Genomic DNA, 25,909 nt, shown 5'->3' on the forward strand with positions numbered 1-25,909 from the left:
TTTCCTTCACATAACACCTCTGTCTTTGAGGGTCCATTTCTTGGCCACCATCCATTCTGCTGAAAATGACAGAATTTGGCCTCCATTCAGAACTTATTTGTCCTGGTGAGGGGGTTTGTCGTTTATTAACACGTGGCACTTTCTCTCTTCCACCCACCAGGGGCTGAGTACAAGCGGTTGGCTAGGGGGTTGAGAGAACAAGGATAATTATGTGAAGCCTGTGAGTATCTTACCACCGGCACATCCTGTCATTCCTCAGATAAGGTATGACAGCCATCATAAAGATTATGATCACCAGCTAAGTGGCCTTGAGCAGTCACGAAGTGTAGTAATCTCTTGGTGGGCTTTATCTTGTAGTGTACTTTATTGATAGCATGAAATGGAATTACAAATAAAAAAAAATCGCTGTATTTATTGGGTGTTATTGATATGGGTATGACAACTTTAGACAAACAGAAAAGTCCAGTTATGTCTGAAATTCTAAAGCCATCCAGTTCACATTTGTTCCTTTCTTATTACAGTCACCCTTGTACAGAGCCAAAAAGAGAAAAAGAGAAAGCACTGTAGTTATTTCCCACTTCCATAATACAAGCTAAGAAAAGGAAACCAGTAGGATCTTTTGGAGAAAAATCTGCATTAAAATATAAAATAAGAAAACAATGTTGTCTAGAATAGTTATAAATAAAAATAGTAAAAAGAAAAGTACTGTCAGTTTAATTATAAAACCTATCTTTTTTGCGCATTCCACAAAAGTGTGCAACTACTCTGAAAAGTGACACTGTAGACTTTCTATTTATTGTCTTTATTGAACTTCCAGATCAATGCTACTTAATGTAAACTAAAAAGCCCGTTATTTTTCCTAACTGCCAGCATTGCAAATTCAACATGAGATCAGAAACAGAGAGCTGTGTATTTTCTGGCTCATGTATCATCAACTATAAAAAGTCTACTCTGAAAATTTAGCTGACATCTCTCTTGCTGATGCATGAAGCAGAATAAAATCAAGCTCCCTTTCACAGAGTTGCATTGGCTGTGCAGATTTAACAAGAGTAAAATGTGGCAAAACATTAATTTAATTAGTAGAGTATGTAGCTAGAACTCTGAATAAACATGTGGTAGGACTACGGAGTAAGGAAGTGCCATTTTCACAGAATATAACTGCACAGAAATGTTCTTTCATTTGTTTCAGTTATTTCTATAACTAATAAGCTAAAAAATTTTATGAACTATAGAGATTCTGTTGACAAAAAAATCTGCATCAATGACACAATAAAAAACATTACACATCAAACATTTCTTGTGAAATATTTCAAGATTTTTCAGTCATAGCTTTTCTATAAACTTATTTGTTTATGTTAAAATTTCTACCATTTTGCATTGATGCTATAAAAATCCTATTATTTGCTTAAGACAAGATTTCAGAAATCTTTAGACAGGGAAAAAATTCTTAAATTAGCTTGAAAATTCAGTTTCCAGGGCAACAAATGCAGCTTTTCATACATCAACATTTCTTCATACTACTTTTATAAAATTAGTTACAGGAAAATCATAAGGCACATTTTAAATAAAGCAACTTGTTTTTCCAATTACTTTGATCTTTTTCTCCTAAAGTTGATTTCTCTCCCTTTTCAGAGGCTATCAATAATATTGCTGAATTATTTTACCCAAGTTCTTTAGCTAGAACAGAAAGACTAACTCCCCAAATGCATGCAGTATCTGTCTGTCCAGGCATTTATAACATAGCCTCTAAGTGCTTTTATAGATTTATGTATACACCCATTTTAATCATCTTTATTTCTCTTCTTCTCAATCCATTAATTTATTTTTTCAAATTAGAGAGAGCATCTGTGTGTAGTCGTTAGAGCACACACACAAACAAGACAGAGTCTGGACGACTGGGTTCTGTACCAAGCTCCCTTTCTAACTCAATAGGCAACTTCTGGCAAGTCACTTTACTGCTCTGCGACTCAGTTTATCCATCTGTAAAATGAATCTAAATATCTATCTCACAGAGGTGTTGTGAGGTTTGATTATTGTCTACAAGCTTCATTAAGATCCTCAATAAGTTTCTCATACACACCCACCCCACACACAGACTCATCCATTACAAAGTAAATACAACAACTCATTCAAGCTACTTCTCCTACATGCTGAAAGAAAGGAAAGATAGATTATTATTTCCATCTCTGACTGTTGGAAGGCTTTTAGATAGTAAGGTTCAACGGTCAATAGAAGCACCTGATACAATGATCACTGAAATGAAAGGGCATCTTTCCAGTGATTTTAACAGGAGGATCAGACTCTAGGTGCACAATTTATTAAGAAATAGATAGTATGTCTAAGGCTTTACAGCAGCAGGATTGTCTTAAGAAGCAAAGAATGAACCAGTTACCTGCACATTTTACTCCCTGAGCAATGAGGCCCCACATAAAGTTGGCACAGTATTCACACCAGTGTGGACCCCTGAACGTGTGAACCTAGAAAACAGTAGCAGAAAGAGAGATTAGATTATTTCACAGGTATAATATTAATGAGCATAAATGAGCCACGGTTCCCTTTTTACTAAGGTAATAGTTGCGTTCATTTCCCTTCATTCTGGTTTGGGGCTTACCCCTGAAGGAAAAGATGACACAATCTAAGAGAAAGATTTAACTGCCAAGATTCTTATAGCATGGAAAAAGGTGAGCTTTCTATCCCGACGGCCATCCTGAACAAAGGAGTCCAGTCCTTAGGAAATGGCTTTGCTTAACATGAACAGATCTATAGGGTCAAGTGATGGAATCCTCAGCCCCACCTGACCTAGAGAGGTGCAGCTGGGCTAGGCTCACTAAGCCAGGATATGTAAACCAGCAGACAGCCAGTTTCCTGTGCCTCTCCTACCCTGACCACCACCAAGGGTGGGATTTCAGCACTGTGCATTAGTGCTGTAAATGGAACTAAACAGCAACTGCTTTCCAACACAGAGAAGAGTATGTAAGAGACCTGGGGTCCCCTCATTTGGGATTCATGCTGCCTGTCCCCTACATATGGTCTTGCATACTGCAGGGCTTGTGCCTAAATCAGAAAGAGCCCTGCTAGGCAAATGTATTGGTCCAACATATACTCCTGGGGGAATTCTGTGCCAAAAATTAAAACTTCTGCAACAAAAAATTTAAAATTCTGTGCACAATATTTTAAAATTCTCCAAATTTTATTTGTCAAAATAACACAATATAATCACACCAGTTTTAATTATTTTTGGTCATTTATTTCAAAATACTTGTCAGCAAGTATGTCTGTAACAATACATACAACAAAAAAGATTCAGGACATTTTTTTTGACAAATAGATTTCTTACTAGGCATATTAATATAGAACGCTGAGTAATAATTCATTTAAACTAAAATACAGAACCGTATTTTCCGCACCCATCAGAAGCAGTGCAAAGGCTTGGGGGAATCAGGGGTAACAGAGGAGCTGAGGGAGAGGGAAGTAGATTGCTGGGAAGGAGCCTGGGTGTGAACTTGGAGGGTTGTTGTATATGGGTGGAAAAAGTATGGAACAGGTTTTTTTGGGAGGCTGGGAGGAATTGTTAGGGAGCTTCCCCCATGCAGATCCTGGCTGACCCCTAGCCTCTCCCATTCAGCAGGCACATCTGCCCCTGTCCCCATGTGTTCCTGCACCCCCATGTGTCCTTGCACCCTCGTCCACATGTGTCCCTTCACCCCCCACTCAGACACCCACTCCCCCATCCCCATTTGGCGCTGCCCCCTCCCCCATCTCCATGTGGCTCTGTACCCCCTCCCCCATCGCCATGTGTCTCCATGCCCCCACTCAGCAACTCCCCTTTCCCTATGTAGCTCTGCACCCCATCCCCATGTGACCCTGAACCTCCTTCCCCCCTGTGGCCCTGTGCCTCCACTCCCATTCAGCCCCTGCCCTAATCTGTCCTCCCCCACTAGCCCTTACGAGCCCATCTGACCCCCCAGCAGTCCCACACTGTCTGTCTCCCCAAATCCCCTGTCTCCTGACCTGGCCTGACAGGCACTGTGAAGAAGGCAGGCTCGTTCTCTTCCCTAGCTGGCTGGGAGCAGCTCCTGTGTTCTATCACCACAGCACCCCCCTGGTGGGCAAAAGGTGGAACTGCAGAAGTTATTTTCTGCAGGGAGCTGCTGCTGTTCTTGCACCACAGCGTCCTCTGGTGGTCAAAAGGCAGAACTGCAGCAACATTTCAGCAGAAGCTTTTTTCTGCACAAACAATAAAAATATGCACAGCTCATTAATTATGCACATGCGCAGTAGCACAGAATTCCCTCAGGAGTAAACACAGAAATGCTGAATACATAGTCAGAGATTCCTTGATTTAGTATAAAGGATTAGCCTTTTTTCAGAACAATGTTACATATTGAAAACCTGCATGCATGAATTTAGTAAGCAGAAAATGAACAGGAATCCACTTAAGCAAGAACAAATTCAAAGCTAAGGAGGAAGCTAATGCTAGTCTCAGTCCAGGCTCGCCTGCTTGTTACAGTCCTTCAGCCACAATGAGCTGCCTCTGATTTATTCTGGTAGGCTTCCTGCTTAGAAAACCACAAGATTCTTAACAGAAAAAAATCATTATTTTGTTAACCAATGTAAAGGACTTTGAGTGGTTACTTGTAATAGATGGTGAACATAAATGAAATCAGTAACTGATGATCACAAAGTAATGAAATTCATAGTCAAGAATATTTTAGCCTTAACTCATTCAGTTCTTCTTAGATATTGACAAGGGGTCATCTTGCGCAAATATATGCAATACCTAATCATAAGTGGGTGTATCAAAGAGAAAGGTGAACCTTTTTCAAACTTGGGGTAAGTTAATAATCTAAATTCTTACAGTATTTAGTGGATATAAATAATGGATCTGAAGTGGCCTGATTTTCAGAGGTGTTGAGCATCCAATCCACAGCTCCACTGACTCCAGTGGGGCAGGAATAGGTCAAAATGACACTTATCTTACACAAAATGAGTATTCAGAGCAGTTCATGGAAATTTAGGTAAACATTTGGGTTTCATTAAGGTGTCCATAAACCGTTAGAAATCGGTACCAATAAAGAAAAAGATGTAACTGCTATATGACAGGTGTTTAGGTAAATCTAAGAGCCAGTCTGGAAACTTACTCCTGAATGTCATTGTGATTTTTATATAGAGTCAGGCTTTTAATGCTATAACAATCAGGTTTTGATGGTATTTTCTTTGGTATTTTTAAACCATAGGGGTATTTGTAACTATATTAGGGTTAGACTGTGAAACCAGTACTCATATTTAGCAATACCGTACACCATGAGTAGTTCCACTGAAGTCAATGGGCTGCTTGTGAAGTATCACTGTCCAGCCTTGATATGTAACTAAAAACATATTAAAAATATTGTTGACACTGTGTAGTCCATCCCACTAACCTCTTGCCTGGCTGACCCTCAGCATCTGCTTCCTCTATTCCTGCCCCTGTGCTGTCAAACACCTCTGGAGGAAGTCCTTTGGATTTCCTCCACTACTGGCACAAATTCATTCTCTCTTTCCTTAACTCTACGATGTAATTTGCCAGGGAACCGTACTTTGCCACCCTTGCTGAATTCCACTCCATGGCCTCCCTCTTGAAACTCTACCTCATAGACTCATAGATATTAAAGTCAGAAGGGACCATTATGATCATCTAGTCTGACCTCCTGAACAATGCAGGCCACAGATTCTCACCCACCCACTCCTGCAATAAATCTCTCACCTATGTCTGAGATATTGAAGTCCTCAAATCATGGTTTAAAGACTTCAAGGTGCAGAGACTCCTCCAACAAGTGACCCGTGCCCCATTCTACAGAGGAAGGTGAAAAACACCCAGGGCCTCTGCCAATCTGCCCTGGTGGAAAATTCCTTCTCGAACCAAATATGGCGATCAGCTGAACCCTGAGCATGTGGGCAAGATTCATGAGCCAGATACCCAAGAAAGAATTCTCTGTAGTAACTCAGATCCCCCCAATCTAACATCCCATCACAGGGCACTGGGCCTATTTACCATGAATAGTTAAAGATCAATTAATTGCCAAAATCATGTTATCCCATCATACCATCTCCTCCATAAACTTACTGAGTTTAATCTTGAAGCCAGATAGATCTTTTGCCCCCACTGCTTCCCTTGGAAGGCTATTCCAGAACTTCACTCCTCTGATGGTTAGAAACCTTCATCTAATTTCAAATCTAAACTTCTCAATGGCCAGTTTATATCCATTTGTTGTGTCCACATTGGTACTGAGCTTAAATAATTCCTCTCCCTCTCCAGTATTTATCCCTCTGATATATTTATAGAGAGCAATCATATCTCCCCTCAACCTTCTTTTGGTTAGGCTAAACAAGCCAAGCTCCTCGAGTCTCCTTTCATAAGACAGGTTTTCCTCGAATCATCCTAGTAGCCCTTCTCTGTACCTGTTCCAGTTTGAAATCATCCTTCTTAAATTTGGGAGACCAGAACTGCACACAGTATTCCAGATGAGGTCTCACCAGTGCCTCGTATAACGGTACTAAAACCTCCTTATCTCCACTGGAAATATCTCTCCTGATGCATCCCAAGACCGCATTAGCTTTTTTCACGGCCATATCACATTGGCGGCTCATAGTCATCCTGTAATCAACCAATACTCCAAGGTCCTTCTCCTCCTCTGTTACTTCCATTTGATGCGTCCCCAGCTTATAACTAAAATTCTTGTTATTAATCCCTAAATGCATGACCTTACGCTTCTCACTATTAAATTTCATCCTATTACTATTACTTCAGTTTACAAGGTCATCCAGATCCTCCTGTATGATTTCCCAGTCCTTCTCTAAATTGGCAGTACCTCCCAGCTTTGTATCATCCGCAAACTTTATTTGCTCACTCCCACTTTTTGTGCCGAGGTCATTAATAAAAAGATTAAATAAGATTGGTCCCAAAACCGATCCCTGAGGAACTCCACTGGTAACCTCCCTCCAGTCTGACAGTTCACCTTTCAGTATGACCTACTTTAATCTCCCTTTTAACCAATTCCTTATCCATCTTTCAATTTTCATACTGATCCCCATCTTTTCCAATTTAACTAATAATTCCCTATGTGGCACTGTTTCAAACGCCTTACTGAAATCTAGGTAAATTAGATCCACTGTGTTTCCTTTGTCTAAAAAATCTGTTACTTTCTCAAAGAAGGAGATCAGGTTGGTTTGGCATTATCTACCTTTTGTAAAACCATGTTGTATTTTGTCCCATTTACCATGGACCTCAATGTCCTTAACTACTTTCTCCTTCAAAAATTTTTCCAAGACCGTGCATACTACAGATGTCAAACTAACAGGCCTGTAGTTACCCGGATCACTTTTTTTTCCTTTCTTAAAAATAGGAACTATGTTAGCAATTCTCCAGTCATACGGCATGACCCCTAAATTTACAGATACATTAAAAATTCTTGCTAATGGGCTTGCAATTTCATGTGCCAATTCCGTTAATATTCTTGGATGAAGATTATCTGGGCCCCCCGATTTAGTCCCATTAAGCTGTTCGAGTTTCGCTTCTATCTAAGATATGGTAATATCATCCAGGCTGTGTCCAAATCCTGCCACCACTTTTTGGATAACATTTCTAAAAAATGAGGCTCTTTCTATTCACACAGTTGAATGTGAATGTTGAATACTGTAATCTATTAATCTCGGATTCTCGAATAGTAGTATTCCAGAAATCCTAATTTAAGTTATACCTTTTTTCCCCCGTATAAAAAGCAACCGCCATATGCAGATTTTACTGCCTTAAAAGATGTGAAAGCAGAATTGCCAATTTGTGGCTTCACACTCCAAAAATTTTTTATTTTTGTCTTGCTTTTTCCATGATCTTTCATCTAGGAACTTCTTGGAAGAGAGGGCACAACCAATTTATCAAGATCTATTTTTAAATTTATAAATTTAAGGCTAATGTATAAAATTTGAAAGAAAAACTTAACTGACGAGTTTTAAAAGAACAAACCTGCCTGAAAAGCACACTAAATTTGACCACAGATCCCTCCCCAAAGCCTGAGAAAATAGGAGAGCCTCATATCATGGCTTAAAGTACAACAGACTATCTCTGTCAGATCAAAGAGGAAAACAAGTTTCAGAGTTGAGTGTCCTCCATTAGTATTTAAATGTTTAACTCTAGGCACTTTTATTCTGAGTTCTCCACAGTATAAATGGGGTACATTAGACAGACAAAACTACTGTGACAGGACATGGACAGACAGCTTGTTTCTGAGGTTTGTAGAATTCTTAATTCTTTTACTGGAAGCCATTTTTCTATACGTAGGAAAAAACTGCTGCACTCCAGTGATTTATAATCATATCAATTTTTGTACGGTATTTAATTAGTTTAATTAGAGTGTTAGGTAGTGCTTATATGTCCAAGGTCAGACATTTAAAGAGTCCCAATAAATAATTTCACTGAGGGCTCTGACGACAGCATATACCACAAGCATGACATCCTCAGGCAGGTCTCACTTGCAGTGATATCTGAGGCCTTGGTAAAATAGGTCAGTAAAATAGGACATACCAGCCATAAGAGTTAGCTATTTATATCTTTCTGGGATCCATCTTTCTGCATATTATCTTTTGCCTTTTGAAATTATTAGGCTGCTCTTAGGATAGCTTGACTGTAATCTGAGAGACAAGAATGACACAGCATATAAATAAAATTCATAATCACTAATGGGATAAAACAGGTAGACTTATGTTACACTCAAAATTAAACAAATTAAGAAACTCTAGCTTTCTTATTTTACCTAGCAAATTCTTCTAGCAGTTATTCTAACAAACATTTAGAAAAAACGAGAGAGTTAATGAAAGAATGCAATAAAAATGCTTCAGAAATGTGATGTGAAAGAAAAAGAATAATTTGGAGAGGCTCATCAAAGCCAGCAATGAGAAGAATGGTGGGTTGGATGTGACAAGTGAGGTATGTATAGTTTACCACTGAAGCACACAAACCATAGTCCTAATGACTGTGCCTTGAGATAAAAAAAGTCTTCACGATTTATAAGCTAAAGCCAGTATCCACTATGCCAGCCCCTGAGGGCATCAGCTTTTTTTTCTTCTGTGTTAGATGACACCCACACCTTTTATATGGCAATGTAGTCTATTGTATGTAGATCTCATTTAGGTGTCAGTCAGAATAACAGATTCTGACTAATCCATATATTTAGCAAATATGTCATGCACTAATTAAAAAAATAAGAACACAGAACAACACTGCAAGGCTACCTCCTGGGGTTCATAAGCTAAGTGGGCTGAGGCCTGGCCAGTGGTTGGAAGGAAATCTGGTGTTGCAGGAAATTTCCTGGTGTTGCAGGAAATAGTGTTGGGGGCTGAATAAGTGACACTTTTTGTGTGTCAGTATTGAACTGATAAAGTAATGTGGTATTCAGGAAGTTCTGTTCTGCAGGAGATGCTGTCTTTCAGGCAAGGCATAAAACGGAGTTCCTAATAATTTGTAGTCATTAAACATCCTATGATACTTTTGGCAAGACTAAGGGCTTGTCTACACAGGGGTTTAGTTTGCATCTGCAAATGTTAGTCCACACTAGTGTGTTGTGCACTAACTGGCCTGCAAGGACCCTGCTGACATGCACTAAAAGTTCCCTAGTGTGCATTAATGCAATTAGGTCCTACTACACTAACGTGCACTAGGGAACTTTTAGTATGTGCCAGATGGGACCCCACAACCAGTTAGGGTGCTACATGCTAGTGCAGGCTAAAATTTACACCCCTCTGGTGCAGACTAAAGCCCTGCTTAGGCAAACCCTAGGGCATTATTAGCTCAGAGGTCCCAGCTGAATTCCAATTTCAGCAGCTAAATTCTGCCTGCTTAAATTCCCCAAGCAGTTAAAATTGGATACAATATTTCTCTGTTTTTTTATATGTAAATGTATTCTACAGCATTTTAAAGTATGTCAGCTTGAATGATTAACTCAACTTGTAGTATGCTCACTGCCACAGTGGATTTTACCAAGCACTGGAATAAATGTGCCACTCAAGCAGCCATAATTTCTATAAGAAAAGTACTCTATATCCATATCTGGTCTGACAGTGAAGTCACACAGATGCAAAGGGTGAAGGAAACAGATGCCAACAAGAAATTAATCAACTCAAATATTAGTTTGGCCAATATTCCTATATAATCTTTAAAATAATGCTTTGTTGTTAAAAACAAAGAGAAGTTAAAAGACCACCAAGGCCACACAGTGAATCAGTGGAAGAAGTGTGATTAATATACAGTATAGTTGCTTTCATTTGAAGATATAATAGAAGTGAAGGCTATGGTATACTCTCTTTTAAAAGTGCGCTGACTGTACTTGTATCAACAATGGTGTTAACTTCCTAGAGCTAGTCTTGAATTGTGCCAACAACTTTGTTCAGCACTTCTTGAGAGGAAGGGACATTCTGCACTGAGTGCACCATCATTCAGAGAGTCGAGTATAAATAGGACCTTTATCAGGAAAGAGCTCATTGTCTTGAATGTTGAGCAGGCGAACATTCCTCCAGGTCCTCACTCATACCAAGCCAGGAGCGCTGTCAAGTCTTTTTACTTCCTGCTTTGTGCTGATCATGTCAGCAGGAATGTGAACAACTGGGAATTATACTGAAGTAGTGTGCTATAGCAGGACCAATTCATGAGGCAGAAGAAGAGAGAGAGAGGAAGTCTAATTTTTTGCAAATTCAACAAAAATGATGACATTTCTTTGAGCAATGGAATAACGGATTTTTCTTTAAATTGATATTTAGAATCTAAATCACATGCCCATTTTAACAGAGGGTCCACATCACTTGATACAGTGTCCATGTAAAATACAATAGTTAGAAACTGGAGTTGAAAACCAAATAGAGTTCTTAGATTTAAAGCTATGGAGTAAAAGAAATGTAAAATATTCCTCGGAAAGGGCAGATGATAAAGGGACTTCACTTTGCTATGTGCTACAGCTAATTTGGAGAAAAGCAACTGATAAGAAGTTATGACACACTATGTATGCTCCTTGAGGCAAATGCCTTGACTGCCTCATTACAGCCTTTCTAAACTTCACCATATAAGTGAGTGAGTCAGCTCCAGGGGCCATGCACGTGCAAGGGCATGAGATCTAGAAAGAGAGATGTATAAAACTACTTGTGTCTGTGTACAGTAGTTTGAGTAAAACAAGGATTTGAAGAAAATGCTATTTTATTTTTTAAACAAAGGAGGAAAGCTTGAAACTGAGGACTGGCATGTCCTTTGGAAAAGCTAGGGCAAATGTACCAGTAATTGAATACTTTTGTTGGAGAGAATGCACCAAAAATTTAATACCATGAAGGTTTAGGCGTCTTACAGTCTATTATTAGTTTTAAAAGCAGAGATACAGAATCTCTGAAAGCTTCCTTGAAGCCTTGAGGAACTTTTAAAAAGTTTTCTTCACTCTGGATTTATGGGAAGAAGAGCTTTTTTTCACCTTTGAATGATTTTTAAAGTTCTAAATGTCTAGAAGAAACCTCAAATTTCTCAGGGTTCTCTTATCTCTGAGAATGTGTAAAGAGACAGACTATGTTTTTTTAAAACTAGAGAGACACTCAGTTTATCAGAACGTTAATTTGCATGTACTGACTCCTTTAAAGATATTCTGAAATAATTTCAGAAGCATAGATCCAGATCCACAGTTGTTGTAAATCAGTATAGCTCTATTTACTTCAGTGGAACCAGGCCAAATTACACCAACTCAGGATCTGGCCCACAGTTTCCAAACAATCAGATATGAAACCATATACATTACTATGAGAAGCTATGAAAAAAATGCATCCAATGAACATTTGAAGGGTCTGCCACATGGTTGTTTGTTTGTTTTTTCTCCCCTGGAACATACATGCTGTGCTTCATCTTTCAGCTCAAAAAGTCTTAAACCAGGTCTACACTAGATATTTTTGCCAGGATGATAATGTCAGGACAGTGATACTTCACTACATTCTTATACCAACAGAAAGCCCGAGCATGGATGCAGTTATACTGACAAACAAGTGCTTTTGCCAGTGTAGCTTATTTTGTTCAGGGGACTGATATAACCTATACTGGCAAAAGCTCTCTTTTGCTGGTATAAGCTGTCTCTTCACTAGAGGGGGTCTGTTGGTATAGCTTTATGATCAAACCCTTTCTAACACAGAACTGCCCTCACTTCAATCTCCACTTGTGTAACACTTTTAAGGCCATATTTTGCCTTCAGTGTCACAGTGCAAGTCCTTTTCCTTCAGTGTAATGGAGAACAGTATTTTGCCCTTCAATGTGGAGTTCTCAAGGATGGTGTTATGATGACACAAATATTAGATACATGCTAGGGAACCACAAAAAGAGGGTTAATCAGCATCTCTGCCGACAAATTAAATGGAAAAATGTGTCTCAATGGAACAAAGTTTTGGTTTTAAAGAGATTAAGTTTGCATGTGCATCAGTAATTTACCATTGTAGTCTTTCAACCAGTAGTACAAGCATGTTAAATTAACCAGTCATGCTCTGACAGACACTAAGTAGCATAGCAACAAAAACAACAGCATGGCAATTGCAAATGCTGCACAAAGAAGTTAGATAAATGTTCTTCTGGAAACATATTTCCTTTTTATCCATCACAAAATAAGTAAGATGACATCCTAGAGAAAAAACACAGGAAAATGTATATACTGTAACAAACAATTCCAACCCTGCTTCGACAGACATGAACACCTCCTTGCTTCAGTGAAGCAGTACAGGACTAATCTAGGTAGAAAAGTATTTCTGCACCTTGAAATATGGACATTTATGAAATATCTGCAGAGTTCCTCTCCTAGCAAGATTCACATTCCGCAAGACTCAAGATGCTGGTGGTATACCCACAAACAAGTCAAGGGAGATCAAAATTATCAATTCCCCAAGGCCTGTGAATCATACAATCCAGAGAAGGAAAAGACCTCCTAGATTATCTAGCCCAACTCCCTAACACTGTAAAATTGTTCCCTACAGTATATTTGCTAGTGTTTTGTCCAGTCTTGTTTTAAATCTGCAAAGTGATGGGGCTTCCACTACACCCCCTTGGGAGATTATTCCACAGGCTTAATACATCTCCCTGACAGGAAGGTTTTCCTGCCGTTCATCTTAAAATCTTATACTTTCCTCCCATATCTCCTGATTATATTCCCTTTTTATAACCCTAAATAATCTCTCCTTCCTCTGCCTTGGTGTTTATGTCCTTCAACAATTATTACAAATTATCATTCTTCCCCAACCTCAATGGAAACAGCACGTTCAGGGTGATACCAATATTACCATGACAAAGTATGGGCTGGGGAGAAGAAAGAGAGGGAAAAGCTCTATATCACTATAGCATTTTAGGAATGGAGGTGGTTCAACTGAGGGGAAATGTGGAGTGATTCTCAGGGCTGTGGAAGCAAGCAGACATTCCCATGGAAAGAAGTTGCATATTCTGCCAAACTTAATACATTCAGTCTGAAAAGAATGTTTCACATTTCTTTATTGCACATGCTCAGGGACCCAAGATTAGCCTCATGTCCCTCACTCCGGGCATGGCTCTATAAATCACTTCTCTGATCTGGTCTTCAAAATTTGGTTTGGAATAAGTATGTGGCTGTGAGATCATATTGTCCAGGAGCATAATCCAATTTCTACTCCCACTGTCCCAACACTGGTTTGTAGTCTGATTCTGCAGCCAGTTCACGTCCTTGGTCTTAATCTTAACATTATTCAATGGATAAGGTCTCAGCTACGTTAGAAACTTCATCTCCAGCTACAAACTACCAAGACAGTTGTGGTCTCCTGGGACAACACAGTTTACAGAAACTAGAAGAGAACACATAACAGGCAGACACAAAGCATTAGTAGTTGAGTAGTAGACTTTTGATTTGTTTAATCTCCTCCTGAGGTTCATTCCACAGCTGAGGTATCCAACTGTGGAATGAACCTCAGGAGAAGATTAGACAAATCAAAAGTCTGACCACTTTAGGAAATGCTGCAAAACTTTCCTATTTGACAAAGTTTTTCTACCATAACCAGAACAACATCTGCAGCTTCAACTATTTCTCTCTCCCCTGCTTCAAAAAACAAAGAAAAAACAAACACTCAGAACAGACCTGTCTTTAGCCCCAAAAGGGAAGACACTCATTCTATGGTACTGAGTTGCAGCACAAAACTGATAAGCAGATTTCAGTAGTTGTTGAGTCATGCCCATAATGGGAACTAAATCTAAATATAGAGAGGCTTTGATATGGTTGATGGCTGGTTGGAATCATAAAGATGATTCAACAGATGGCCCTGGTTTGTTTTGACAATTGAAATATTATACAGTATGCTGGACTACACAAGTGGGATAAATGGACTGAAAGTAAAATGCACCAAATAATCAATACGGCCAGATGTAGTTTAAGCCACATTTATCATATCGGTTCACTTTCAAGTCTCGCTATTTAATTACTGTTAAATAAAATGTCATTTTAAACAAATTCCTTGTAATTGCTATGTTTGGAATTACTTATTTTGCTTTTAATAATAAAGTTTATGTAAAAACACAGAAAAGCAGATGTGCTTATATTTTATCCATATAAATATATTTAATATTTACCTCTTACCCTGGAGGTTATATATTAAAAACTCACTCTGGCTTGCCATTTGTAAGTTGTCATCCCTCTTTTTTACTTATGGAGAGAAATTAAATAGAATTCAGTCACAGTGAATTTGCATTTGAGACGTGTAAACATCACATCATAACTGTACAACCTATAGAATATTATAGTATTTGCAAAATGGTGATCATTAACTGTGCTAGCATAGTCCTACTTGCAGAGCTCAGAATCATCCACAGCCAATCAGGCCGCCCACTTAGGGCAGAAGATAGCTTTGGGATGATAACTGGACTGTCAGTTGGCTTAAACAATACTGCGGGTCCAAAAACAGTTATGGCAACACAGAGTTGAACTCTAATATTTTAACCCCTTTTTCTAATTCCATATCAAACAAATTTGGAGTTAGCAGATTTATTGGTGACAACTCTGGATGATTTGAAGGAGACAGTTGTTGTGTTTGGGATATAGTCCTATCACCACTGGTATTTACAATTTCTTCACCTCATTATTCAATAAAAGACTATTTCTGCTACTGCATTACAATATTTCTAAGTATTTTAAAGTTTGCTAGAGGCAGCAGCCAAGTCTTCTGCCATTTTGCATGTATCCAGTAGTCAGCAGAAGAATGCAATAAGCGTCCACACTGCTTTCCAAAGTGATGGCCATGGTTGTAATAGCACATGCAACAAAAATAATTCTCCATTTCCTCTCCCCCAACTGTGCTAGTGAGACACTTACCTCAAGTGCTTGGTGAGACAGTCTAATAAATACAATAAATTAATAACACCTCAGATATGTATACCTGCCTTTTACCCCAAAGGAATCAAAAGCATGTTACTGAATGCACCTACACTGCACTCTGCAGCAGTTCAGACAGGATGCAAAGAAGCCTACCATTTTCAAGTGTAAGATACAGAAGGAATCTAGGGGAAAAAACATGACATTCCCAGGTTGAAAGTCTTCCAGGACACCTCTTATCCTTGTGAAAAGTGATGTGACAAGGTATAGCATCAACCTAGAAAGGGTTAAGAGATCCCTGCATATCACATGGCTGGCAAGGAAGAGAAAGCTGAAAAGTGTGTGTCCTCTCTTCCCCTGGTTGGTGGATGCAAAGCAAAAGGCCTGCGGGGACTACATCCAGCTTGGTCCATTGAGTTGCTTTATTTTGTGTTCAAACAATAAATCGTGCCCTGAGGCAAGGGCTTTAACAGTCACTTGGGCAGGGTGTTTGCTTCCTTTCCTGAGCTGGTAAAACAGCCTACCACCCTGCGAGTGACCTGAGATATTTAGTTAGTGATTTAAAATGACTATATCTATACTTTTAGGATGACAATCTGACTGTCAGACTGAGCAACAATTGGGAGGGTTTATAGTTTAAAAAAAGAAAAAAATTTGGGATTTTTAAAGCCATTGTAAATGGAGGTAACAGCCAGATTTTAAGCCTACCATTCAGGACAACATCCCTTTAACAGGTAAATATACCGTCATATGCCCTCTGGCACACAAGCTTCTGTTCTTGTGAAGAATAAGTGGATTTTAAAAAAATTATTTAACAACAGGTATCTGTTTAGACTGACTTCATTTTAATGGCTTGGTGGAAGAAATGGCATACTTTTAATAGGTGTATTTTTCTAACAGGTATACATTTAAGGGAAGAGCAGTACACAAATGATGATGATAATAATAATATTGATGGTGGAAAGTTTGTGCAGCATTTACTCCTTAAGATCAAGCAGTATGTTTAAGCAGCTAGCATAACAAATTAAAATTTACAAGGACAGTGCTATAGAAAAGAATCTATTTCAGAAAAGAAGTAGACTAACAAGAATCAGACCAACAGAATATTTTCAGAACAGAACAGAAATATATGCTATTTCATACAGCAGCTAAGAAAGAAAGCAGTAATTAAACAAAATTAAACATAAAAAGTATTTTATATATATGGGTATTCATGGGATATCAGTATCTATTAGCACTTATGATTATCCTCAAAATCTAAGGCAAAGGTCTCAGTTGCAAGGCAAGATTTTAAATCACCTGTACTACTCAGGTTCTTGCAGAAGTATACTGTGGATTTAATTGACAGCCAGCAGGATTATTCTTTGTCAAATTTTCATATTAAATGCTAATTTTCTATGTTTATATAATATTTTGTATACATTTTTCAAATTTATATTTATTGGCGGAGTCCTCTCCAGAAAAACATTGTGATCATAAAGGTTTCCAATTTTAGTGATGGTATGAACATGAGAGCTAGAAGCCATATTAAAAACAAAAAAAATCAAATGAGGAGTGTCTGACTACTTGAACTGTAAGTAAAAGTAAAATATCAGATGGGAATTGAAACAGAAAATAAGCGAATGTCATCAGATTTCTCACTAAAATAGTCAAGATTCCCCTCCCCTCCCCTAACATTTTAAACAATCTGTAGGGGAAAAAACAACAACAACAAAATCTGCATTCTAGGCACTCAGTGTCAAGTCGATATAATCACTCAGTTCACTTATACAGTTTTGCATATATAGACTGCCTATTGTGCGATGAATTTGGCTGCAAAAAGCTGAATTTCTAAGACTTTAAATGATAGTTACAACAACCATATACACAGAGTACATGCATTGTCATGCGTATCTCTTAATGGATGAAAGAGGAATGTATTTATAAAAACACATTGGAACAATAATTAGAAGCTACACAGAAGTAAAAGCAAATGACATTAAACTGAAGAGTAGGTGCTAGTGTCAGCAGCTTCCATAGTCCCCTGGTAAGCCACACTCCTTTCATCAGAGTCAGTTCATTAACACAAGAGAAAAGCCAGAAACTAAGGGAAATGCAGACCATCTGCTCAATCCAGATGCAACAGAACATGCTTCTTATATCCAATGCTATTATACCAGCAACGAACAGAGATACGATCTGTTTAATCCTCTAATCAAAGATTTAACAAAGGTGTTTTGACATCTTTGTTTCACAAATAAAAATTAAACTGAAATACTGATAACTGAAAGATAACTTTCTCACTGTATCTCACTGCTAACTTTTCTCTCTCTATATATAGAAACAGTTTTAATTAACATAGATACCCCAGATACAATAAGTAGGATCACAACAATTAAATGTATTTAAGCATTCCACAATTTTTTTGCTGCTAATTTATGTTTTCAAATGTCTAATTGCTTTAACTAGCAAGAATATTTTAGCTGATGTGTTTAAGTTTTTAAAAAGCCACATTGCATATATTTACTTGCATTCTTGAAGCTATTCTAGAACTAAAAAAACATTTTCTGTAGTTATAAGTTGAAAAAAGTAGGATAATTCTTACCTTGAAATTGTGAACCTTTTCATATTTTGGAATATGTTCATTTTCTTTCAGAGTTGCTCTTCTGACAAGTGATGTCAACTGTGAATAAGCAAAGAGTTTAAGAGGTTGCCAAATTGTCACAGATGACTTCTGAGAACCCAGTTTCATTCCCAAGGCTGCTATCAATAAATCTTGTTGACGGCTCTCTTGTTTTGAGTCGTGAAGTGCAGATCTATTAGCTTTTTGCCCTGACCAAGACTCTTTGGATGGCATTTTAGAATTGACAGGAAATAAAAATAAAAAGCTGTATTGATCTGTGCTCTCTGGAGATCAATCTGAGTTCAAAAAACAGAAACAAACATTTCAGAAACCTAAACTGATCTGGAGAAAGACATGTTCATAGTGATAATGATGCACTTCTTATAAAAAGGCTGACGTAACTAGGCAGATTCTTCTTGCTTCTGTTTTTAAAGGGCTCTAATATGAAAAATTTAAAGGTCTGGATACCAATAAAATTGAAGTTACTATTAATGTAAGAAAGCCAAGTGTCTCTTCATCCATTTAAAAAACATGTTATTTAGTCAAATAATGCATTTCTAAAAGCTCTCATTCCTACTCAATATACTGATGCCCATTTTGAATGAAAGATGCTCACATACTGCATATAATCAGTTTCTAGCAACAGACACTCTGCTAACCTCAGTCTAGCAAGGAGGGGGTGGCAGTGTGGGCTTTAGCAGTCAGGGATGGATTAGACTGGTCACATTACGAAGGCAGATAGCCAATGAAAAAACAGCAAAGGTATTTAAGTACTGTATTCCTAACTCACTCACTCTCCCTCCTCCCGTGTAAGACTTACTTGCTGGCTCAAGGAAAAATATCAGCAGGAAGATAATGAGCAATGAATGAGTCATGCATCATTACAAAATGGCATCTTTTTGCCATTTAAAAGCTGAGGAGATGGTAATACATTCTCATGCTTAAAAATACTGTGAAAAGATAACCCAGGAGAGACTAAGGAAACAGCTCTATGTTTTGCTAACTATAAAGTGATGCTGGCAACTGGAACCAAACTGTATTAATGCTGAGCATAGCAGTCAGTGCAGATTGTTTTTCATTTATAATGACACTATTCTTGTCTTTGTTACATGTGTTTAACAAACTAATTCTACTGAGTGGAAGTGTCAGCTTTTTCTTCTCTCCAGTGGAGATCTCAGCACTTACAATGTACCCCACCAAGATCTCACCTCTTTAAATCATCTTTTCCACCCAAAGATCTGGGGATTAGACTTGCTGTTGCCCTGCACATTGCTATGTAGTTGTGCATGTCAGCACAAAATGAGTGCAAAGTGGGTGTAAAATGCTACCAGGTCAGAAGGAAAGCATTTCACACGCATTTAGCATTTACATTTCCAAATTACAAGAATGCTAAGGGCACTGGAGGATCTGCTACGGTTGAGGCCCTGCATGCACAGACTTGACCAACTAGCCAGGGTGCCATCCCCATTTACTCTTCCTCCTCCATCTAACTCCAACACCACAAGCACTCCACGCTCTGCAGTAGGGGAGAGAGATGACCAGCTTTTGTACTCACCAGTCTATGTGTGATGCCTAAGACAAACAGGGATGTGAAGGCTGATGGGCAGAAGCTGTGTGGAGCCAATTGATGGGAGCTTTGAGAATCAAGCTGCTTGAGCAGGATTTTCTGATTTTCCTGCTTGGCCAATATCTCCTGCCAGGTTTGTAAAATATCCTGAACCTCAAATCCAGGCTGGTTTAGATGCCATACAGATGCTTTGCCCAATGCTACTGCTAGGACATTGCTTCTGAATAGCCATAAGCCAGCATGTTGGCTACAGGCTGCAGTTGTAATGCAGTGGCCACATAAGCAGTTCAGTTCAACTCCGACATGGGATTGGTTAGCCAGACTCTGAATACTGCTGCCTAAATTTCTTATTGGGATCTGTTCCTTCCATTACTCTATTGAAAAATAACTGTCCAACTGCTGCCAGGATCTATGGGTTTTAACCACTCCTCTCTGCAGCAGTATCTGGCCTTAGTTTTAACATACTTAATATGAATCAGTGTCCATTTCTTGTGCTCTCTTATCTCTGTCCTGGTTTGTAGAGCCACACATAATGGAATGGATGTGGTGGGGAGGGGATGGTCCCAGGCAAGTAGCAGTGGTCGGGAAAGGTTACCACAGCACATATGTGGAAGCAGGTGGGGAAGGAGATGCTCTCACAGGTGAGGTGGAAGCTGCATGGGCCATACAACTCACACACTTCTTCAGGGTGCTGAAATTCTAGGGCTTATCCCAGCCACAAATTTCTGGCTATGATGACACATCACAATTCCACCCCTAACCCGCCATAGCTGGCAGCATTCACTATTAAATAATAAGGTAAATCCACAACAGTGGTGTACATCTGTTCCAAAGGGCTCCCAGCGACAGCCAGCTCAGCAAAGGAGAGACTGGTCCTGGGAACCAAAGATCCGTCTCAGATGACACTGTAGAATACTAATGCCAGTAGGCCAGCCAACTAGCCCCCAACTTCCTCTTCACTTCACTCACCCCTTAAAAAAAATAAAATCACAGACACTGCTCTGAAGATGCACTGAACTAGCAAGAAAATAATATATTTTCCAGTTCCATTACTAGAAGAAATAAGCCAGCCATTCTTTAATGGTAAATTTGCACTCAGACAACATACAACGGTTAGTTCTTATAACACTATAAATAAATTATTTTACTTAACAAGTAATATAAATCATTCTGATTTTTCCTTTTCATCCTTTGGCAAAGTCTGACATACTTTTTTCTTAGTTGTCAATTTCCTTTTTCCTATTTCTAAAAGACTAAAGTGTAACTGAAAATAAATCAGAGTCACATTAGTAGAAAATGATGTCTGGATCCTAGAAAATTAAATCTAGAGAACACCAATAAAAAGGTAAACAAAACCACGCAACAAGGAAAGGTCACCCTCTCACTGCTGTAATTATGAAAAAGGTTTGTAATCTGAAAAGTAGCTTTAAGATAAAGTAGTGTTAGAATTAAAATGCATTGTTAGAAAAATCTACCTACAACTGGTTATTAGTCTTGCATAAAGTCGCTTCACATTGTTTACCGCAAGGTATTTTCTGATGATTAAACATACATACACACACACACACACACACACACAGAGATACAAATACTGCTGATACCTTATACCTGTATTTTTTATATTGTATATGATGTAATTTTTGCATCCAATCAAACTATGTTAAACAAAGTTGCAAAGTCAAGCATTAAAAAATTAGGGAAAATAGTATGTGATCATGAAATTAAAGACTCCTATGTATATGCACAAGAGGTCAAAATTAAGATTGCACAGGAAACCTTATTTCTGGCAGTTCCTAACTGAATACTTGGCTTTGCAACCTTAATGTTCTTTTATTGCAGGTTTTTTTATGTTATTTCCTACTTTAAAAAAAACTGAAAAAACAAAACTTCCATTATGCGAAGCCATATTGACCCACAGCTTGGGGCATTAGCAGGATTCAGACCTATAGACCTCTACCACACGAGCTAACAGACTGAGTAACTATTAGTAGGCTTCAGAGTGGTAGCCATGTTAGTCTGTATCAGCAAAAACAATGAGGAGTCTTTGTGGCACCTTAGAAACTAACACATTTATTTGGGCAAAATCTTTTGTGGGCTAGAACCCACTTCATCAGATGCATGGAGTAGGAAATACAGGAGCAGGTATAAATACATGAAAAGATGTGAATTGCCTTACCAAGTGTCAGAGTAGCAGCCGTGTTAGTCTGTATCCGCAAAAAGAAAAGGAGCACTTGTGGCACCTTGGAGACAAACAAATTTATTTGAGCATAAGCTTTCGTGAGCTACAGCTCACTTCATCGGCATGCATCCGATGAAGTGAGCTGTAGCTCATGAAAGCTTATGCTCAAATAAATTTGTTAGTCTCTAAGGTGCCACAAGTACTCCTTTTCTTCTTACCAAGTGTGAGGTTAGTCTGACTTTGCAACGTTGTTTAACATAGGTTAGACTAACCTCATACTTCGTAAGGCAATTCACATCTTTTCATGTATTTATACCTGCTCCTGTATTTTACACTCCATGCATCTGATGAAGTGGGTTCTAGCCCACAAAAGCTTATGCCCAAATAAATTTGTTAGTCTCTAAGGTGCCACAAGGACTCCTCGCTGTTTTTATTAGTAGGCTGTTATCCTCTATGTGGACCAGCCACTAGAGTGAATAGATGAGATACACTCTTTACCAGTGGGCTTTATAGGTATTTGCTGTAGGGAAGTGTTGTTTAGTGGCTAAGGATCCTACTACTCCTGTGCCCTTAGCCTGTTTGTCCCCTCTTCTCCTAGCCACCCCACCCCAGCTCCTGCCCTGTCTTCCCCTCTGTTCCTACTCTCTCTGCTACCCCTCAGCCTCCTGCCTCCCTCTCCTCCTTTCTGCCCCTCCACCCATTGGCTCTTGCCCTCCCTCTGCTCCCATCCACCCCATAGCTCCTGCACCCCTCTCCCACCTCCCACAGCTCCTGCCACACTCCCCTCTGCTTCTACCCTACCTCCCATCCTCTGGCTCCCTCCATCAGTGTGGCCCCTTCTTTGCTCCTAAAACCATGACCTCTTATCACAGTGCATTTCTTACCAACATACAAGGATCGTTGTGCTCTTTTTTCTTTTATTTGTGAAGTCCTTTGTACTGTTGCAGTATTAGCTACTCTGGTTTTTCTTGTGACCTGGTTTTTCTAAATAAGATTTAATTAGGCTATATACACTTATTTTTGCTAGTCTCAGAACCAGTGAGATCTTATTTTACTATGTATCATCTACAGAAATGTTTTGTACAGTGTTCCGTTGCTTACAATGCACTCTAATGTGTCCCTTTCCGAGCAACAGTCACGTTATAAAGCTTAACTCAGTCACCACATAATAAAATAGGTATCATACATGATATTTTTCTAAAATGGTAAGCCAACACATTCAGTGTGTATTAAATAATAAAATAAAACTACTCAATGGGAAATTATGATAATAGACCATTCCAGATGCATAGATAAGCTCTCTAAAATCAGAAAATGCCAAAGTCAAGCTCATGTGGGCAACCTTTCCTCTCGCTCCTTGTGCATGTTCATTATAATAGAGTGTTCAGTATTAGGACCACCTGGGTCCTCTTTAAAATACAATATCATACTATTTCTTACAACCTTAGATATACATTTGTTATATCTTTCAGTTTTTGTCATTCTCACAGGTATTTTTACTCTTGTAATGATTCAATATACTTTTATTGATTTAGACTTTGTATATAATAAATTCTCTGTACTCTAAGGAATGTATTTTAATAATAGTCAGCAGCTATATTATATACATTTTCTTTACAATCAGCAGCACAGCCTCCCTTACACATATGTCAGGGAATGAGATTTTAAAAGAAACCTGATTTGCTATGCACTTAGCCACCTTCTAGTGTTCTCACTAAATAGCTAAGTTAGACATGCACATATGTGCAGAAAATCTTTCCTTGCCTGCACACTTTATGAGTGTATTTTATGGCTCAGTACACAATTTTCAAAGGGTAATAAATCGGTCAAATTACTAAACCAAGCCCCAATTTTCTCTTGTACAATACTAGGCATTTTTCCTTACTGAAGGCTATCTCCAAATCTCATTTTCCAAGGCATTTCAGCTATAGGCTTGTTCCAAAATGGTCACAAAGTTTTGACTGTTTGGGATTTGTGACCAGTTTATTTTTTTTCACCAACCTTGAATGTGATTTTTTTTTTGAACTCAGGATTTCCAGACAGTTTACCTACAGATAAGAGATGATGCACAGAAAATCTCAGCCTGTAAAGTGGCATATTTAGAAAATTATGAGCAACTAAAAACAGGAGATTAGAATGGAAAGCATCATGAAACCCGAACTACCAAGATTGGGGTTGTCATTTGTCCTGCTATAATATCACATCTGAACACAGCTCCAACACAGAATGTTGCTTTACAAAAATAAACACTGTCCCAACCTCTCATATCAATATGTAATATCTCTAAATACAATGCATTTCTGCAGAAAGATATCTTCAAGAAAAATAAAATATTTCCACAGTTATACTGTGTAACTGCTGCATCCACACTCTGAAGATATTGAAACATATTTATTCTGTCTGTAACTCTGATTGAGTTTACAGCTACTCAGAGATGAATTTGCTTTTACAGCTGGCTAAAAAATGAAAATCTATTATTGAGACAAATTTTGGAATGCCAGATATTTTCATTTTGAAATGATCCAGATGGACCCATTGTTACTTTTTAAAAGATTTATTGTGAAATTTGTTTTCCATTTTTTTGTAAATTTCTATCAAAAATGTTATTGAAATGGTTAACATTTTTCATGTCAAAAATGTAGATAATCATTTACATTTTGACGTTTTCCATATTTTTTTTGATAAAATCGAAAAAACATGCAACTTTTCATGAAATTTTTGATAATGTCAACAATGTTCCACAAAAAACTTTGTTTTTTTAAAAATAGGCCATTTAAAATAAAAAACATTAAAAACCATTCATCCAGCTCTATTTGTGCTGTAAAATTCAACCTTAATTCTATCTTTCACATGTAATCCTTTAATTGAAAAAATAATTAATAAACCCAAAACTCAGCTAAAAATAGGAGATAAGCCATTAAAATTTGTTGTGCAGTTACTGTGCATAAAGCATGAATTGTGTTTTGTATTACTATTTTATGCATTACAGCTGGAGAATATTAATGTTATAATTTTGTAAGAATTTTATATTCATGATAGTATAAAAGATGGTAAGATTTAGAAATATGAAATATTATGCTATAAGTTTTACTTGAACACAGTTCTCATACACAAATAAACACACTTCTAAAATCAAAAAGATCTTCACACATAATATTTATATTAAAAAGGTGTTATTCTGCGAACTTAGTTTTACAACCCTCCAATCACTGTAGCTGACTTCAGTCTTGGGACAGCCTGGTATATTAGCTTTGGTTTATTTTGTTACTACAAACATGATTTGTTTTAAGTTTACTTAGATGCAAGTTATCAAAACTGGCCTTTATAAATAAAATAAAAAATAAAATAAAAAAGTAGAAAGTGCAGACTGTCAAAAACAGTCCACGGTGACTGTTTATCTCTATTACTAACTCTAAGCCAAAAATAGCTAATATTTTCTGTGCTGGAGAACAACAGAATCATAGAAATGAAGGGCTGGAAGGGACTCAAGAAGTCATCAAGTCCAGCCCCCTACGCTGAGGCAGGACCAAGTACACCTGATACTATACTGAACAGTAAATGATACTGAGAAGTATTCCCCTATGCACAATACTGCAAACAATTTTATTCCTGTATCATTATATTACATGATACATTAGAAGCAAGTACTACAAATACATTAGAAGCAAGACGAGGACTAAGGACAGAATAGGCCGCTTGCTCAGTGAGGACAGAATAGGCCCATTACTCAATGAGGGGGGAAATATAACAGGAAATGTGGAAATGGCAGAAGTGCTAAATGACGTTTTTGTTTCACCAAAAAATTTAGTAGCGATTGGAAGTCTAACATAGTGAATCCCAGTGAAAATGAGGTAGGATCTGAGGCTAAAATAGGGAAATAATGAGTTAAAAATTACTTAGACAAGTTAGATGTCTTCAAGTTGGCAGGGCCTGATGAAATGCATCCTAGAAAACACAAGGAGCTGACTGAGGCGCTATCTAAGCCATTAGCGATTATGTTAAAAAACTCATGGAAGATGGGAGAGATTCCAAAGGCCTGGAAGAGGACAAATATAGTGCCAACCCATAAAAAGGGAATATGGACAACTGGGGAATTACAGACCAGTCAGCTTAACATCTGTACCCAGAAAGATAATGGAACAAATAATTAAGCAATCAATTTGCAAACACCTAGAAGATAAAATGACAAATAACAGTTG

General features: G+C 38.1%; 1 protein-coding gene across 7 annotated transcripts in view; it reads right to left on the bottom strand.

Annotated features, from left to right (window-relative positions):
* Positions 1-25,909, bottom strand: part of CHN1 (chimerin 1) — a 158,773-nt gene that overhangs the window by 17,566 nt on the left and 115,298 nt on the right. For 6 of the 7 annotated variants that reach the window (XM_048869584.2, XM_048869585.2, XM_048869586.2 and 3 more), the window contains 2 exons: positions 17,947-18,024; positions 2,393-2,477 (listed from right to left, as the gene is read on the bottom strand). In XM_048869584.2, the coding sequence (XP_048725541.1) occupies positions 2,393-2,477; positions 17,947-18,024 (163 nt within the window). The remainder of the gene's footprint in view (positions 1-2,392; positions 2,478-17,946; positions 18,025-25,909) is intronic. The other variant, XM_048869587.2, reaches the window with a different exon arrangement.

The sequence above is a fragment of the Caretta caretta genome, chromosome 11, assembly GCF_965140235.1.
Source record: "Caretta caretta isolate rCarCar2 chromosome 11, rCarCar1.hap1, whole genome shotgun sequence".
In the NCBI taxonomy this organism is placed as follows: domain Eukaryota; kingdom Metazoa; phylum Chordata; order Testudines; family Cheloniidae; genus Caretta; species Caretta caretta.